The sequence below is a fragment of the Argopecten irradians genome, unplaced genomic scaffold, assembly GCF_041381155.1.
Source record: "Argopecten irradians isolate NY unplaced genomic scaffold, Ai_NY scaffold_0538, whole genome shotgun sequence".
Taxonomy (NCBI): Eukaryota; Metazoa; Mollusca; class Bivalvia; order Pectinida; family Pectinidae; genus Argopecten; species Argopecten irradians.
The window spans coordinates 21,024-40,224 of NW_027188005.1; the positions used below are offsets into that span (position 1 = coordinate 21,024).

Below are 19,201 nucleotides of genomic sequence, written 5' to 3' on the forward strand. Positions count from 1 at the left end.
CATCTCTTTGACTGATCGTGTTTTGTTTCATTTCGTTTTAGGTCACATATAATGCTAACAATGAATTGGTTTTATTGCATTCCACTAGACAAGATTTCATAAAGCAATGAATAGCATCGATTCTCTGTAGCTGCGAGCTAGATTTGAGTTATTAGGTAACTCACAGCCATTTTTCGCTTATCTAAACATGTATAACAACGAAATAGTTTTAAGGAGTGCCAAAGGTTTTTCTGTCATGAAATGGTAATTGTGGTCTTTGTGTAACACATATGGATTTCAATGGGCAATCAACATGCCAGTGGTTGGGTGACAATTATTTCCTAACTGCATGGTCCTTTTTTCAAAAAAACAGGGAGGGGGGGGGGGGGGGGGTGTCGATGGCTGCCACATGGAATCAGAAGAGGGAGACTGGCTATAGGGGCTCTAATTTCTTATCTGTCCCATCACTTGACAGAAAACCTATACACATGCTCGTCTGGAATGTTCAGTTAGAAAATTACATTAGCAGTGAATGGCTCTGTCAATTTGTGTTTGTAGATTTTATCTTTTTTTCTGTGCTACTTGTTACATAAAAGCTACCATTACATATACATTATGTATAATGGAGAAGGCTGAAATTCTGCTTTGTTGCAATCAGGTTTGGTCCTTTTGTAAATGAATAATAGAAACATATCAATAAGATAAATTTGTTATTGTCATTACCGTATATATAATTCATCTGCAGTTATATTATGTGCTGTAAATATGAAAATATAAACTGTATTTATTTTACATCGATTGAGAAACAAGTTATACAACTTATGTAAATCACTCTCGATGGCCTGGATGTAAGCACATGAGGGGTCTTAGTGTGGGAGGAAACCAGAGTGCCCGGAGAAACCTCACATGATCGGGCAGGTGACCCCTGACCTTTCCACATCCGTGTCGGGGATCGAACCCTGGCCGGCTAGGTGAAAGGCGAGCGGCTTAACCACTACACCACCGGATCACCCTTAACCACTACTTCACCGGATCACCCTTAACCACTACACCACTGGATCACCCTTAACCACTACACCACCTGATCACCCATAACCACTACACCACCGGATCACCCTTAACCACTACACCACTGGATCACCCTTAACCACTACACCACCAGATCACCCTTAACCACTACACCACCAGATCACCATTTACCACTACACCACAGATCACCTTAACCACTACACCACTGATCACCCTTAACCACTACACACCAGATCACCCTTAACCACTACACCACCAGATCACCCTTAACCACTACACCACCAGATCACCCTTAACCACTACACAACCAGATCACCATTAACCACTACACCACCAGATCACCCTTAACCACTACACCACCAGATCACCCTTAACCACTACACCACTGGATCACCCTTAACCACTACACCACTGGATCACCCTTAACCACTACACCACCGGATCACCCTTAACCACTACACCACCGGATCACCCTTAACCACTACACCACCGGATCACCCTGAACCACTACACCACCGGATCACCCTTAACCACTACACAACCGGATCACCATTAACCACTACACCACCTGATCACCCTTAACCACTACACCACCAGATCACCCTTAACCACTACACCACCGGATCACCCTTAACCACTACACCACCTGATCACCCTTTACCACTACACCACCGGATCACCCTTAACCACTATACCACCGGATCACCCTTAACCACTACACCACCAGATCACCCTTAACCACTACACAACAGGATCACCCTTAACCACTACACAACCAGATCACCCTTAACCACTACACCACCAGATCACCCTTAACCACTACACAACCGGATCACCCTTAACCACTACACCACTGGATCACCCTTAACCACTACACCACTGGATCACCCTTAACCACTACACCACCGGATCACCCTTTACCACTACACCACCGGATCACCCTTAACCACTACACAACCAGATCACCCTTAACCACTACACCACCGGATCACCCTTAACCACTACACCACCGGATCACCCTTAACCACTACACCACCTGATCACCCTTAACCACTACACCACCGGATCACCCTTAACCACTACACTACCGGATCGACCTTAACCACTACACCACCAGATCACCCTTAACCACTACACCACCAGATAACCCTTAACCACTACACCACCAGATCACCCTTAACCACTACACCAACGGATCACCCTTAACCACTACACCACCAGATCACCCTTAACCACTACACCAAACGGATCACCCTTAACCACTACACTACCGGATCGACCTTAACCAACTACACCACCAGATCACCCTTAACCACTACACCACCAGATCACCCTTAACCACTACACCACCAGATCACCCTTAACCACTACACCACCAGATCACCCTTAACCACTACACCACCAGATCACCCTTAACCACTACACCAACGGATCACCCTTAACCACTACACCACCGGATCTTCCTTAACCACTACACAACCGGATCACCTTAACCACTACACCACCGGATCTTCCTTAACCACTACACCACCGGATCTTCCTTAACCACTACACAACCGGATCACCCTTAACCACTACACCACCGGATCTTCCTTAACCACTACACCACCGGATCACCCTTAACCACTACACCACCGGATCACCCTTAACCACTACACCACCAGATCACCCTTAACCACCAGATCACCCTTAACCACTACACCACTGGATCACCCTTAACCACTATACCACCGGATCACCCTTAACCACTACACCATCCGGATCACCCTTAACCACTACACAACCGGATCACCATTAACCACTACACCACCGGATCACCATTAACCACTACACCACGGATCACCCTTAACCACTACACCACCGGATCACCCTTAACCACTACACCCACCAGATCACCCTTAACCACTACACCACCAGATCACCCTTAACCACTACACCACCAGATCACCCTTAACCACTACACCACCGGATCACCATTAACCACTACACCACCGGATCACCCTTAACCACTACACCACCTGATCACCCTTAACCACTACACCACCGGTACCATTAACCACTGCACCACCGGATCACCCTTAACCACTACACAACCGGATCACCATTAACCACTACACCACCGGATCACCTTTAACCACTACACCACTGGATCACCCTTAACCACCAGATCACCCTTAACCACTACACCACCGGATCACCCTTAACCACTACACCACCAGATCACCCTTAACCACTACACCACCGGATCACCCTTAACCACTACACCACCTGATCACCCTTTACCACTACACAACCGGATCACCCTTTAACCACTACACCACCAGATCACCCTTAACCACTACACCACTGGATCACCCTTTACACCACCACCCTAACCACTACACCAGATCACCCTTAACCACTACACCACTGGATCACCCTTAACCACTACACCACCGGATCACCCTTAAACCACTACATCACCGGATCACCCTTAACCACTGTACACCACCGGATCACCCTTAACCACTACACCACTGGATCACCCTTACCACTGTTACACCACCAGATCACCCTTAACCACTACACCACTGGATCACCCTTAACCACTACACCACCAGATCCCCTTAACCACTACACCACCGGATCACCCTTAACCACTACACCACCGGATCAACCTTAACCACTACACCATCGGATCACCCTTTAACCACTACACCACCAGATCACCCTTAACCACTACACCACCAGATCACCCTTAAACCACTACACCACCGGATCTTCCTTAACCACTACACAACACCGGATCACCCTTAACCACTACACCACCGGATCACCCTTAACCACTACACCACCAGATCACCCTTAAACACCAGATCACCCTTAACCCACTTAACCATACCACTGGATCACCCTTAACCACTACACCACCGGATCACCCTTAACCACTACACCATCCGGATCACCCTTAACCACTACACAACCGGATCACCATTAACCACTACACCACCGGATCACCCTTAACCACTACACCACCGGATCACCCTTAACCACTACACCACCGGATCACCCTTAACCACTACACCACCAGATCACCCTTAACCACTACACCACCAGATCACCCTTAACCACTACACCACCAGATCACCCTTAACCACTACACCACCGGATCACCATTAACCACTACACCACCGGATCACCCTTAACCACTACACCACCTGATCACCCTTAACCACTACACACACCGGTACCATTAACCACTGCACCACCGGATCACCCTTAACCACTACACACCGGATCACCATTAACCATTACACCACCGGATCACCATTAACCACTACACCACCGGATCACCCTTAACCACTACACCACTGGATCACCCTTAACCACCAGATCACCCTTAAACCACTACACCACGGATCACCCTTAACCACTACACCACCAGATCACCCTTAACCACTACACCACCGGATCACCCTTAACCACTACACCACCGGATCACCCTTAACCACTACACCACTGGATCACCCTTAACCACTACACCACCAGATCACCCTTAACACTACACCACTGGATCACCCTTAACCACTACACCACCGGATCACCCTTAACCACTACATCACCGGATCACCCTTAACCACTACACCACCGGATCACCCTTAACCACTACACCACTGGATCACCCTTAACCACTGTACACCACCAGATCACCCTTAACCACTACACCACTGGATCACCCTTAACCACTACACCACCAGATCACCCTTAACCACTACACCACCGGATCACCCTTAACCACTACACCACCGGATCAACCTTAACCACTACACCACCGGATCACCCTTAACCACTACACCACCAGATCACCCTTAACCACTACACCACCAGATCACCCTTAACCACTACACCACCAGATCACCCTTAACCACTACACCACCAGATCACACCTTAACCACTACACCACCAGATCACCTTAACCACTACACAACCGGATCACCCTTAACCACTACACCACAGGATCACCCTTAACCACTACACCACTGGATCACCCTTAACCACTTCACACCACCGGATCACCCTTAACCACTACACCACCGGATCACCCTTAACCACTACACAACCGGATCACCATTAACCACTACACCACCGGATCACCCTTAACCACTACACCACAGGATCACCCTTAACCACTACACCACCAGATCACCCTTAACCACAGATCACCCTTAACCACTACATCACCGGATCACCCTTAACCACTACACCACGGATCACCCTTAACCACTACACCACCGGATCACCCTTAACACTACACCATCCGGATCACCCTTAACCACTACACCACCGGATCACCCTTAACCACTACACCAACAGGATCACCCTTAACCACTACACCACGGATCACCCTTAACCACTACACCACCGGATCACCCTTAACCACTACACCACCGGATCACCCTTAACCACTACACCACCGGATCACCCTTAACCACTACACCACCGGATCACCCTTAACCACTACACCACCGGATCACCCTTAACCACTACACCACCGGATCACCCTTAACCACTACACCACCGGATCACCCTTAACCACTACACCACCGGATCACCCTTAACCACTACACCACCGGATCACCCTTAACCACTACACCACCGGATCACCCTTAACCACTACACCACCGGATCACCCTTAACCACTACACTACCGGATCACCCTTAACCACTACACCACCGGATCACCCTTAACCACTACACCACGGATCACCTAACACTACACCACGGATCACCCTTAACCACTACACCACCGGATCACCCTTAACCACTACACCACCGGATCACCCTTAACCACTACACCACCGGATCACCCTTAACCACTACACCACCGGATCACCCTTAACCACTACACCAACCGGATCACCCTTAACCACTACACCACCGGATCACCCTTTAACCACTACACCACCGGATCACCCTTAACCACTACACCACCGGATCACCCTTAACCACTACACCACCACGGATCACCCTTAACCCACTACACCACCGGATCACCTTAACCACTACACCACCGGATCACCCTTAACCACTACACACCGGATCACCCTTAACCACTACACCACCGGATCACCCTTTAACCACTCACCCTTAACACTACACAGGATCATCCTTAACCACTACACCACCGGATCACCCTTAACCACTACACCACGGATCACCCTTAACCACTACACCACCGGATCACCCTTAACCACTACACCACCGGATCACCCTTAACCACTACACCACAGGATCACCCTTAACCACTTACACACCGGATCACCCTTAACCACTACACCACCGGATCACCCTTAACCACTACACCACCGGATCACCCTTAACCACTACACCACCGGATCACCCTTAACCACTACACCACCGGATCACCCTTAACCACTACACCACCGGATCACCCTTAACCACTACACCACCGGATCACCCTTAACCACTACACCACCGGATCACCCTTAACCACTACACCACCGGATCACCCTTAACCACTACACCACCGGATCACCCTTAACCACTACACCACCGGATCACCCTTAACCACTACACCACCGGATCACCCTTAACCACTACACCACACGGATCACCCTTAACCACTACACCACCGGATCACCCTTAACCACTACACACCGGATCACCTTAACCACTACACCACCAGATCACCCTTAACCACTACACCACCGGATCACCCTTAACCACTACACCACCGGATCACCCTTAACCACTACACCACCGGATCACCCTTAACCACTACACCACCGGATCACCCTTAACCACTACACCACCGGATCACCCTTAACCACTACACCACCGGATCACCCTTAACCACTACACCACCGGATCACCCTTAACCACTCCTACACCACCGATCACCCTTAACCACTACACCACCGGATCACCCTTAACCACTACACCACCGGATCACCCTTAACCACTACACCACCGGATCACCCTTAACCACTACACCACCAGATCACCCTTAACCACTACACCACCGGATCACCCTTAACCACTACACCACCGGATCACCCTTAACCACTACACCACCCGATGTGCTGTAAATCATTAATTAACAAAAATATCTTAGAGCTATCAATCAAAATCATGCAAATGAAAAGTTTTCACTGTTTTGTTTCAGATTCATGATGCATTCGCATATATACAGCTACAATTCCATTTGATAAAGCTTAAAAAGCTAACTAATTCTTATTACCGTATTCGACCCAATAACCGTCCATGTCCGTCCCTGTAAGCGCTCTTCCCCGTTTTGAGGTCTCAATTTCAATTTCCCAGGCATATATAAATAAAGACCAAAACTACAAATTTGCAATAATTTGGTCTTATTTAGCGCCTTTTCATTTGTTTCAATTTTTTAAACGTTCCGGATGCTTATTGGATCAAATATGGTATCTTAGGATACGTGCAGCCATGCATTTATAAGTTTTATGTATGTTAATTAGTCAAGTCAAATGTGTGTGCAGTAGGCAATGGAAATCAATGTATAATCAATGGGGATAGAAGTCTGTATAAACATCTAGGTAGATACGTAATTCATGTGGGAATGGGTTTTATGGCCAGGGAGCTTATGCACAGATTTGCGTACATGGTTTCAGCTTTTAGTTCTTACCGTCAGGCCACAAGGTGTCATCAAGAGATTACAACAAATGCACTATGTCTAACGAACGTTGATGACTACCTTTGATGTTAACACCTGTAACGAGCCTGATTGCTACCTTTGATGCTAACACCTGATGCTGGCCTACCTGTTAATGCTCTACCTGACCAATAAACAGGTACTTTATGACCCTCATTACAGCCAGGTAAAATCTCTGATTAAGACACGCACCAGAGAAAATTATACCCTGGGACTTCGAACCGCTCGGCGAACGCCACACCTGATCTGTTAGTAGTCTGAACAACCACTCTACAAATTGAAATACAAGCACACATGGAATTAATTTCCCTTTGAAATGTGCCAGTTAGCTTTGTGTGAAGATATTTCAGGTTTATAGGGAACGGAGAAAACAACAATAGCATCCCGCAAACCTAACATTTATGGCTGTAGAATATTGATTCCGCCACGCAAACTCTTCCTTTACATTTCGCCATAAAGATGATTGTTCGTTTTTCCTGGTATTAGGTTGCTGTATTATCAGGGGATGTTGGTTTTTGTATCGGTATCCCGAAGGGTTTCCCTGTTCCAATCTGATGAAATTTAGCTGCTTTGGTGTAGAAGTTAATTTCGGTGTAAAATAATAGAACAAAAGAATAAATGTAGTGGTTTTCCTGAAGGTTTTTATTTGCATCATAAGAGTTGGGAGAGAGTTTGGTTCTCCAGGGAATACACAAGCTGGTGAGCATGGGTCAAAGCAAGTCCATGAGGTTGTGTGGACAATGTAGAATTATTCAGAAATGTGTTTGTGATGGAATTAGGGGTAAACAAGGTCAGGGACGAGTGATACACTAATGCCATGGTCAGGATTATAGTTTGTACATGATATAGCCTTTCCAATATGACTCCTCACTCTCTAGTCAGAGGCTTATATGCAGAGACACCATAAGTCATTATGGTATATTTCACATGTAGATTACGTACCATGAAAGATAATTAATTTGTTCCGATTTTGTTTTGTGTTGTTAAATTCTTCCTGTAAATGGCAAATAACTTATAATGTTGACGTTGACATCATATTTTTCACATTGGCTGTCAATACAAGTAGCTTGTAGTAAGTATATAGTACATCACATGAGCGAACTAACAATTTATTGATTCTTTGGACAGAAATCCTCAGTATTCTAGAATCTAACTTTGACTGGGATGCATATATGTAAAGTATTTTGGTATCATGAATTTTAAGTAGAATTGATTTGCTGTTTTAGTATAACGCTGTCCCTAGAAAGATAATTGGTGATTAAAGGCTTTAGATCAGTCAAATGTGAGATTCCATCAAGATCAAATCTGGTGCAGCATTAAAGCTTACGTTAGATCTGAAGTACAGGTTTTTGTATGAAATGTTTTGATTTTAAGCATTTCTATTCAAAAGATTTTCATTGAAAAAAACTTCAAATGCAAAATCAAATTCCATACAGATAACTGTAAAATAGGCACTAGATATGGGAAAAATGGGAAAATGACTTGATTACCCTATGAACAGGTTGAGGTTGTGTTAGAGTTTGGAGGGTAAACGCCAAAGTTCTCAATAAATGGAAAATTTTTTTTTTTTAAACCTACGATTAGCACATCTAGTTGTCCCCCTCGGTCACATATAGCAATGTTAGGATAGCCTAAACAAATCAGACACTTACATAATGGGAAAAAAGCTTACTGCTGAAGCAATCTGTTTCGTTAATGCGTATTGGAAAATGGAGAAACTCTGCAGCATTATTTTGTTGCTCTCATGGTGTCTGCTGTACATTCATTCGGCACCGATGATGGGACACTCCTTAATAGATTGTCTATCCGCAGTAGACACTGACATTGAAGGTTGTTATGTATCAATAATGGATCGTTGTCTGATCAGACGGAGGAACATGATATCATATTAGGGCCTGAATATTGATATAGATACAAATGTTGATTTAGATCCATAAATGTCGAGATAGGGTTTGGTATTGAACATCATGGGAGGAATCGGTGTAGCATGAAAAGAATCAATGATAGACATGACTACGTGCATGAGATTCCGTTTTTGAAATTGAGCATCATCCAGGAGCATTATGTGTCAGATCAATGAAACACAATCTGGTTAAAAATTGTATTTTGTTTTCCACGCAATGTAATCAGATTGAGGGAACATAGCTACAAAGATACAGTGAAAGGGACTCAGGGATCATCTTTATAGAAAGACCACCTGCTTAATGCACAATTTGCCCTGTGTATAAAGACCACTTTTTCCTTATGGATGATCTTTATAGACAGGTTCGGATACCTTGGGTGGTCTTTATAGACAGGTTTGACTGCATGTGTAAGAAAAATAAAATAGGGGAAAGAACAAGTCTGGAAGATAATGCTAAGAAATTGGAGGGTGAACATGTACATGATGTTGGGTTTTTGGTTTCCATGGATAAGATTGAAATTATTCCCAAGGTTCTACAGGTTGTTTTATTTGGCAGTAATCTAGATTTGTGACATTTGTGTATTTTCAGACGATGGCCGTCCTTAACCCCTTGAAGCAGACGGACAGTATCATTATGCAGGACACAGATTTGGCGGGACCATTTGTCTTTTGTCTGGCTTTTGGAGGATCTCTCATGCTGGTAACAACCTGATCCTCTTTCTTTAATAACATAATTCGGTATTTAGATGCTGATAAGTTTGAGACTATTTGGAAAAAAACTAAAGTATTTCCAAACGATTGACACATTCACTATCAGTGTTCAGATTCAACGATAAAGGTTAATGTCACTTAGGGGACAGTTACCATGGTAACAGAATAGTGGCTCCAGATGCTGCCCCTGACACTATTGGTCAGTACTGGTGACAGTGACCAGCTGACCGATGATGACCGTATGACAATGATAAGAGGTTAATGGGTTATAAGGCGATAACAGCCTGCTCTCTGTTGTTCCTATAATTTAAGTGACACAGCTGTCCTTATAAATCTGTATTAAGAGATAACACACTGTCATCCTCACAATAAATACATCATACCTGTCAGGATTATATCTTATCTGGGGATTTGGGGTCAAAATGATTATAAAAGCAATTGTTCAAATATCTCACTTTCTAACTTTCTCAAAAATCTTCTCCCAAGGGTTATTCGGGAAAACCAATCCCATTAAAATTTAACTGCCCTTTACCTCAATACCGTTGACTGAAATTACCAATTCACCTGATTTCAACTCAACACCCCCTCCCTTTTACAACACTATCAAAAATGATTTTAAACCTTGAAAATTATTACTTGTTTCTAGTATAAATAAAACATTATCTTTTTGCCTATTCACATGTGTGTAGGGGTCAAAGGTTCAAAATGCCATTTCCACTTATATAAATACTTTTCCCATCCATTCCCTCCTTATTCTTCTGGAAAATACCCTATGCAAATAAGCGGAATTCTTAGTACATAACACGATTGGCACATCGGGTTGTCAAATAACCCAGGTTTTTGCACCAGGACCAAAGTGTCAGAACTCTCACAAAAATGGCATTTCAGGTTAAATCATCAGAGCAATTGCTACGCAACAGTCAAGCTGATATTGATGATGATGATGATGATGATGACGATGTTGAAATATTATTAAGGAAGATCAAGATGATTGTTTTAAAATATACAAATTTAAGACAATGACTAACAGTAACATTTGTATTTCAGGCGGGAAAGCTACAGTTTGGCTTTATCTATGGTATTGGTGTCGTCGGGTGCCTGGCCATGTACAGTCTGCTGAATCTGATGAGTGTTAAGGGCGTGTCCGCGGGTTGTGTGATCAGCGTTCTCGGCTACTGTCTTCTCCCGATGGTCATCCTGTCATTTTCTGCTGTCGTCTTCTCTCTTCAGTAAGTCACCATCTGTACCAGTGTTTTAAAGTGTTTGAAATGCTCTTAAAAGCTGTCTCAAAAAGTCATTTTCCTGTACATGTGTTAAGGAGACTGGTTTGAAGTAGAGCATCTGGATAGTGTTCAGAGGTCCTGAGTTCAAAGCTTCAGTCTGCTACTACATTTTCTCCCCTCCTATTATAAATGCATATTTGCTGTTCTTGAACTGAATTTGAATTTCCCAAGTAGAATTGGATTTCCTGGTCATAAATTCATCAACATGAAACTTGAGTGTGATTTACCATTACAATTATCTCCACCTTTCAAACTTATTCATACATAGGTAGAACACAAGAATTAACAAAATATATTCAATAATGCTTAAATGTGTATAAAGGGGAATAACTCTTACATTTGTGTATGAGAAATGTCATCAGAGCCATGGTTTGGAGAAAGAGCTTGTATAGAGAAGTAACTCTTTAACTGTTAACTGATCCAAAATAATTCCATTGTGTTTGTTATTGTAGAGGCCTGATTGGGATAGTGCTGACGGCCGTATCTGTTATATGGTGTAGTCTGTCTGCGTCCAAATTATTTGTGTCGGCCTTGTCCATGGATCACCAACAGCCCCTGGTTGCCTATCCCTGTGCTTTAGTGTACGGGGTGTTCGCTTTACTCACAGTATTTTAAGACTTTGTGCCAATGATTTTAAAGATACTTCTCATCAAGAGACTTGCTGTATTATTATACCAAATGTTTTTAACTTAATATGAGGAACTCTAAATAATATTATTATTTCTTAATTTCAAAGAAATTAATCAATTTTATGGAAAGATACTGATGATATTAAAACAGATAAATATTTTACACAAGCTTTTGATGTTTACCTTAAAATCCAGAAATATTTTTTGAACTGAGCAACTTTGGCAACTTTGCATGGGTGATAGAAGGGAGACAACTCCCTTTGCTTCTTGAGCTCAGCAACTTGTCATCTATTGGGAGAAGGGAGATAACTCCATTAGCTTCTGTTTGGAACTACTAAGAATGAGGAGAAAGCTAGACAATAAGACCATGTGATAAAATGTGTGTAAGTCTTTTCATTGTGATGGTTGTTATTCTCCTGAAATCAATATTATTAATATGCAATCGTTATAAATGTAGAATTCACAGCTTTTGAAATAAAAAGAAAATAATATTTATAATCTGCCATAACACTTTTAAATCAAGTTTATTCTGGTCTTGATGGTAATGGAGAGTTAGGGACTAACATTTGTGAAAGTGTGCAATATTTCTTAAACCTCGCACGTGTAAGTTCAAGGGTCAAAGTTTACGACCCTTGAGATATCTGAGGGATTAAAGAAGATTTCAACAAAAGGGGGTTGTGGGAGAATTTGTAATCCATAGAGAAATTGAAAAAATACATATGTTGTAAACTTATAAAGTTTAGGATCTCATAAAAAAAAATTGGCAACTTAATTGGTTTGAATGCATACTGTAGGCTTCTAATAATCTTACTACATTGTGCGATAACGAAATAATATTGTCAAAAATTATCCTAAATATTGTTTTTTGATATGCATCATGAATACTTTAATTACATGTACATTTGTATGTGCTCTTCTTGATAGGCAATGTTCATGACATTTGTGGTAAAAGAAAATAAAACATTTGTAATAATTTTGACTGTCTTTTGTCTTTTTACCTGAGCAATTAAAAGTCATTTATAGTCTTGTATTTGAGGTGGAAATTTGAACAATGTCACTCAGCGACAAGAAATCAAGAGAGATCTTGATTTGTAATATCTACAATTAAATGATCTATTCTACATTTTGTATATGTTTTAAAGTAAAGTAGGCTCTTAGCGATTTCCGTTTCAAACAAGTTTATGAAGATAAACTTTTGCAGATTTAAAAAAAAAAAATGAAAACTTTTCACAAGTATATAATTCATTAATTTGTGGAGAGATTTTACTCGGATTGTGAAATGCACAAAAGTAAATATCATGAGAAAGAAAGTTGATTTACAATACACAAATTTACACCACTGCAGAAGCAACAAACTTCAATGGTCAAAATTTAATATGGCTGTCAATAAGCCAACTTCTCTTCAAATCAAATGAAATTTGCATAACCAAAGACCATGAAAATCTCACACCTGAAATTTAATAAAGATTCCTTTGCAACTTTTTGAGAAAAAGACAAGCAAAATTCAATTGTCAGAATTCAAAATGGCTACCTCTTGGCCAAAATGCAACTTGCACAGCTAGGGTCCAGACGTTCACTACAACATTTATGTACAATGTACATTGTAAATAACATTGGATGGAATATCCCTTCAACAGTTTTTGAATACAGTTACCGTACTCACCATGCTTAGCACCCCTCCCCTTTTTCTGGAGAAGGAGTTGTAGTTGTATAAACACCTTCATCTTCAACGATGTAAATTACAACATGTGATACCTCTAACATCAGCATTGTAACCCATACTACATGAACTAAAAGGTGTTTTTTTTTTACATGTGAATCAAATATAATAATGTGTCTCAAAGAACAATAGGTATATGAATGTTTACTGTAACAAATTAATGTGCCTTGAGGACAGAAAAAATTCGCTGACTTCTTTCATTCAAAACTTACATTTTGGTTCACTAATAATCACTCCCTTTTTGTTTGTTTGTTTGTTTATCTTTTAAGCAAACTATTATATTTCAAAAAAGGATACTTGTATCAGCCATTCTGCCTTTATATCAGTGACAAAATAGAATGTGAACAACTAAGAACTAAAGAAAATCTACATATGAAATTTCAGATAGATTCCTTCAGTACTTTTAGAGAAAGAGTAATCAAAGTATTGTGTTAGGACCACAAAACATTTGATAATTGTTGACCATTTATACACATGTCCTTCAATTTCTTGTTAAGACCAATATAGCATTATAGCTTTATACTGTAAATATACTTATTTGGCAAAAAAAAAGCGATCTTGAACAGCGCAGTGATAAACTCACACAATTATCATAAAATAGAAATGATACACTGAAAGTAAAATGGGCGCAACCATATTTTACAGAGCATTTCTTGCCTTTATATAAATAAGTAAGACTTACATTAAAATATGAACGTTTACATTATCTTTCTGAACAAAAATCAAGGCACCAGAAATTGATGCCAAAGGACTTTGATAAAAGTGTTCTTTGTAGAAAGAGGCAGATAATGTGAAAGCAAAAATGGAGTGGGACGACTGGTTTGTCCATTGTCGGTATAATGTGATCTGAAGGGGATGCGGTTGTTCTTTATCTCAGGAGGCTTGTATCACTTTAGATAGCACAATAAATAGGATAGGATTTCCATTATTACAAAGAGTCACAAGACGAACATATACTGTAGTATTGCAAAACTAGTCCGCTAAACCTGCCTATATTATTAGGGTATTTTTATATTTTTTATTTTTTTTTTTTTTGCCTAATATATATCAATATATTGATATATATTAGGCATTTTTTTTAAAAAAAAAGCCTAATAATATAGGCAGGTTTAGCCGACTATTCCAAAACATGCACTCAATATTGTCCTAAAATATGAGGTATATCTAGTTCACCAACCAACCATAGTATAGGTTATCATTAAAAATTTCTAAGTGATTTTAGGCCTAATGAAGCCATGCATATGTTTCTTACCTTAGCAGAATGCAATTTAGACTTGCAAATACATGATGAAACGGCAAGGTAAGGCATAAATGCAATTGCATCTGCTACCCAAATGCAAAACAATATGAAAACTAACTTTGATATCGTTCACTGTCATGAGATAGAGAGAGGGTCTTAAATGGCCTATGTTCAAAGAGCCATTTCAAAACAATATTGGTGTATGGGATCTATTTTTTCTTTTCTTCCTTGCGAACTTTCATCTTTCCATCGTCTCCAACAACTTCGCTAGCCAAGGGCAATACTTTCAGACACAAAGTACCCAACTGATTACCCTTATCTTGCGAAGTTGTGTCACCTTGACACCGAATCACTTTTGGCCATAATTTTAGCATCTTTGAGGAACAAATACCAGCTTGCAATGAAATGCACACCTTTATTCAATATCCAAAGATGGCTTATGGTCAGGAAATGGTTTCGGGTTGAAGGAAGTGTTCTCTTAAAAATGGCAGAAAAATCAGTAATTGCCTGAACAAAAATGTTTAGTTAATCAATCTTCCTCACACAATACCATTTTTAAATAAAAAATTGTCAGAATATCAATTCTACAAATCCAAAACAAATCCTCCCCATTTTCGGCTCTACTTCAGTGAAGGATATCTACGTCATTGCTGAAAAAGGAAAGCCAGATAACCAAGAGAAAAATAAACAACGATATGCAGGTACCAGGGGCGGATTCAGGTTTTGAGGTTAGAGGGGGCGTGAGACAAAGCAAATCAGGCGAGGGGTCTGGGGGCCGCCTAGGCCCCCAGAAGCTCTCGAATAAATGGTGCAAAATCCTGCATTCTGAGGATTTCATGAACACAATTTCCAGAAAATAATTGAAGCCATTTAAGGATGTTTATTTATGGTTTTCGTGTCAAGTGACATATTTTTTATTTGAAGTTTTGATTTAATTTGTTTTACTTACAGAATTGCAATATCAAAATCTTAATATTTTATATGGACATAAAGCGAAGAAGGGCGGGGGTCTGGGGGCCGCCTAGGCCCCCAGAAGCCCTCGAATAAATATACACTTTTTCCATAAAAAAATTAATTGAAGCCATGTAAAAATGTTCGTATTATTATTTTTGACGTCTAATTGTCATATTTTGATATAAAGTCTATCAGATTTGCACTACATAAAATCTGAATTATCTATTCATAAAGGCAACGAAGCAACAAAAGGATGGGGGGGTCTGGGCGCACGCTGAACGAATATAACGTACCCGGCCTACTATGCCTTTAGGCCGGGGTACGAATTGGTCCCTAGGTATCGTAGTGGAGCACTGCCTCCGAAAAATCACTCGGGCAACAGTTTTTCATACATTTTTTGAAGGTTTCCGATTATTTTATGCATATAAATGCATTTACATATTATTTTTGTCCAAAACAAACATTAATTAACCATGCTTACTATCTACCGTACCGACTCACATAAGACGTCAAAATCACATTTTGTGAATTGCCGTATAAATTCCCTTCTGAAAGACCTTTTCATATGTATAACTTTAAAAAAAAATGCCCCGATGAAAATTTGATATTTTATGTGGTTCGGTTTTATTGCCTAGTCGGGTAAGCTATATCAAACAAGTACGTTAAAATGTAAAACAAACGTTTTATAAGGTTTGCATAATCATCACTTTGCTCCATTAGCAGTAATAGGGAACAATTGTAGCTTCAAAAGAAGACACCATTTTTCAGTCTAAAAGTCTTTTGAGCTACAAAATATTGCAGCTAGGGGTCGCCTATTGAAGGTTTTTATAGGACTAATGAAAGTGTATGTGAACTTTTTTAACGATATAAGCTTTTACTTTTATACATTATCTGTCAGATTAGATCATTCATCACTTCCCTACACTTACAACAATACTTCATAATTCGTGTGTTGGACAATGAAAGAAAATAAGGCTAGTGGTCTTGTCTATGGCCATACGGTGCCAGGAATCATTGCTATCATCCTGTTTTTCTAATAGCGAGCCTTATTGCCATTTGCATTGATTTTTTTAACATCGTTTGTTCACTATCTTATAACTTTATCGTTAAGATATATTTTTGTTGAAACAAAAAAGGAAGGCATCTGACCCGTGGGGTGCACCCAAACCACTAGAAGCTCTCATTTTCTGTCGCATTTGGTTTCTCCGTTTTAGGGGGGGGGGGTTTGATTTTCCACTTTTTTCTTTACACAAACATTTTCTTAGGACAAATAAAAGGCTTACTAGAAGAGCATTCGACGTCAGTAGTGATCTTGTAACTGGCGATTTGAAAGTACGCACAGATTTGTGAATTGATAGTCGGATTTAATACAGGACTTTAATGCTGATTCAAAAATGTGTATTATATCATTTACAAGCTGGGGATGGAAAACGAAGGGCATGACATATATAGTCAACCAGCGAAGACTCATGGCCAGCTACAATTCCTTCCACCCATCCCCTCCCCTTTTCTTTTATTGCTAATGATATCGAGATATAACCTGTATCAATATTGAATATTAATGACATTTAAAGACACTTAACGCACAATGTTCGGTCACTTTTACGTCACGCCGCCGGAATTTCATTAGAAAAAGCGTTGAACAGTAAAATAATATAAGCGCGATACTATTTTTTTAAAATTGAAAAACAGAAAGGATTTATTTAAATTCAATTACGGGAGGAATTTTTATCAAAATGATTATGTATTATTTATATTTTCTATTGTTGTGTTTTTGTGTTGAGAAAATGACGTTTATTTTTGTGGCGCGTCAGATGTAACACGCAACCTGTATGGCGGGTTTCAGTTAAAGTGCAACTGTGGTCACTACTGAACTCCATAGGGGGGGGGGGAGGTCTTTAAAATTGAACAAATAGAATCGCCGTCGGAGCGAAACGGGAACTGATCTTGAGTGTCAGATTCGTGGTGTAAAAACATGTTCGATGTGGCACGGGGAGAGCACTGTACTGATCGAAAAGATATTTGTGTATAGAGACTATTTTGAGTGATATTGATGACTAATCTGAGTGGGCCTGAGAGAAGGGGTGTAGGCTAGAGTGACTATGATCTCACGGTAGTAGTACAATAGGAATCTATCTTTGAAGTCTAGACAGTACAACATAGAAACAGACACAGCTGCGAGAAGTTTCCTCGTAGAATCTGCGAGATCTAATAACCTACACACACACGACTACATCAATCTTAATGGTGGGTTAACTGCAACGACCTTATACACATGCGCTTATAGAACAATGTAATCTTGCGTTACAATGCGACATCTACACATCTACTCTAATAAGATTACTTCCCTTCTATCTTTAAACTACAACCATTACGTCCAGAAACAATAAAGACGAGCGACAACTGAGGGGAGCATAGATAGACCATTCTCTCATAGCTTTTTTGTAATAGCAACAAATACCTTGTCTAGCAGAAATGACACAAAATGAAAATTTTTTAGATTGACGGTTCTGACACGCAAGTTCACGGACGTTTGAAATAATGACTTCATATTAGGAAGTAGGTTTTCTATTCATGAATTAAAAAAAACTAAGTTTTTGCTCAAATATACGTGTGCGAAATCTCTACTGAAAATTCAAAAAAGTATTCGAAAAATTGCGTTTTTTCTTTGTCTTGCAGGTTTTGCCGAATGTCGGAAATGACGTCAATTGCGCTCGTCATGTTATAAGATAATGACGTCTTTAACATTCAATAACGTTACATAAAAAGTGACCGAACATTGTGCGCGACGTCAATGAATTATCTAATATATTGGGATTTTATCGGGTTTTTTTTTTTTTTTTTTTTGAAAAAGTAAATACTTGAAGGGACATTGTACCTTTTAAGCGATGGAGATAAAACCTTAACTTACACGAAAAAAATATATAATTATTCCATTGTGCCTGGATACAAGTATGTTCATGCATGTATGTACCACAAAGTCGAATACATTTAGATTTTAAAATGATAACATCAAACGGTAAAGGTAGGAAATGGAGCTTTCTGTCTAATTTTCACTCTTTAACTAATTC

At 40.6% G+C, this 19,201-nt stretch overlaps 1 protein-coding gene across 1 annotated transcript; it reads left to right on the top strand.

Moving 5' to 3' along the window:
- The first annotated feature begins 496 nt into the window (after nucleotides 1-496).
- Nucleotides 497-12,432, top strand: LOC138312955 (protein YIPF5-like). Its single transcript, XM_069253658.1, has 4 exons — nucleotides 497-529; nucleotides 10,183-10,293; nucleotides 11,352-11,533; nucleotides 12,040-12,432. Exons 1-4 carry the CDS (start codon nucleotides 512-514, stop codon nucleotides 12,200-12,202), a joined length of 474 nt encoding a protein of 157 aa, XP_069109759.1. The 5' UTR covers nucleotides 497-511; the 3' UTR covers nucleotides 12,203-12,432.
- The last annotated feature ends 6,769 nt before the right edge of the window (nucleotides 12,433-19,201 follow it).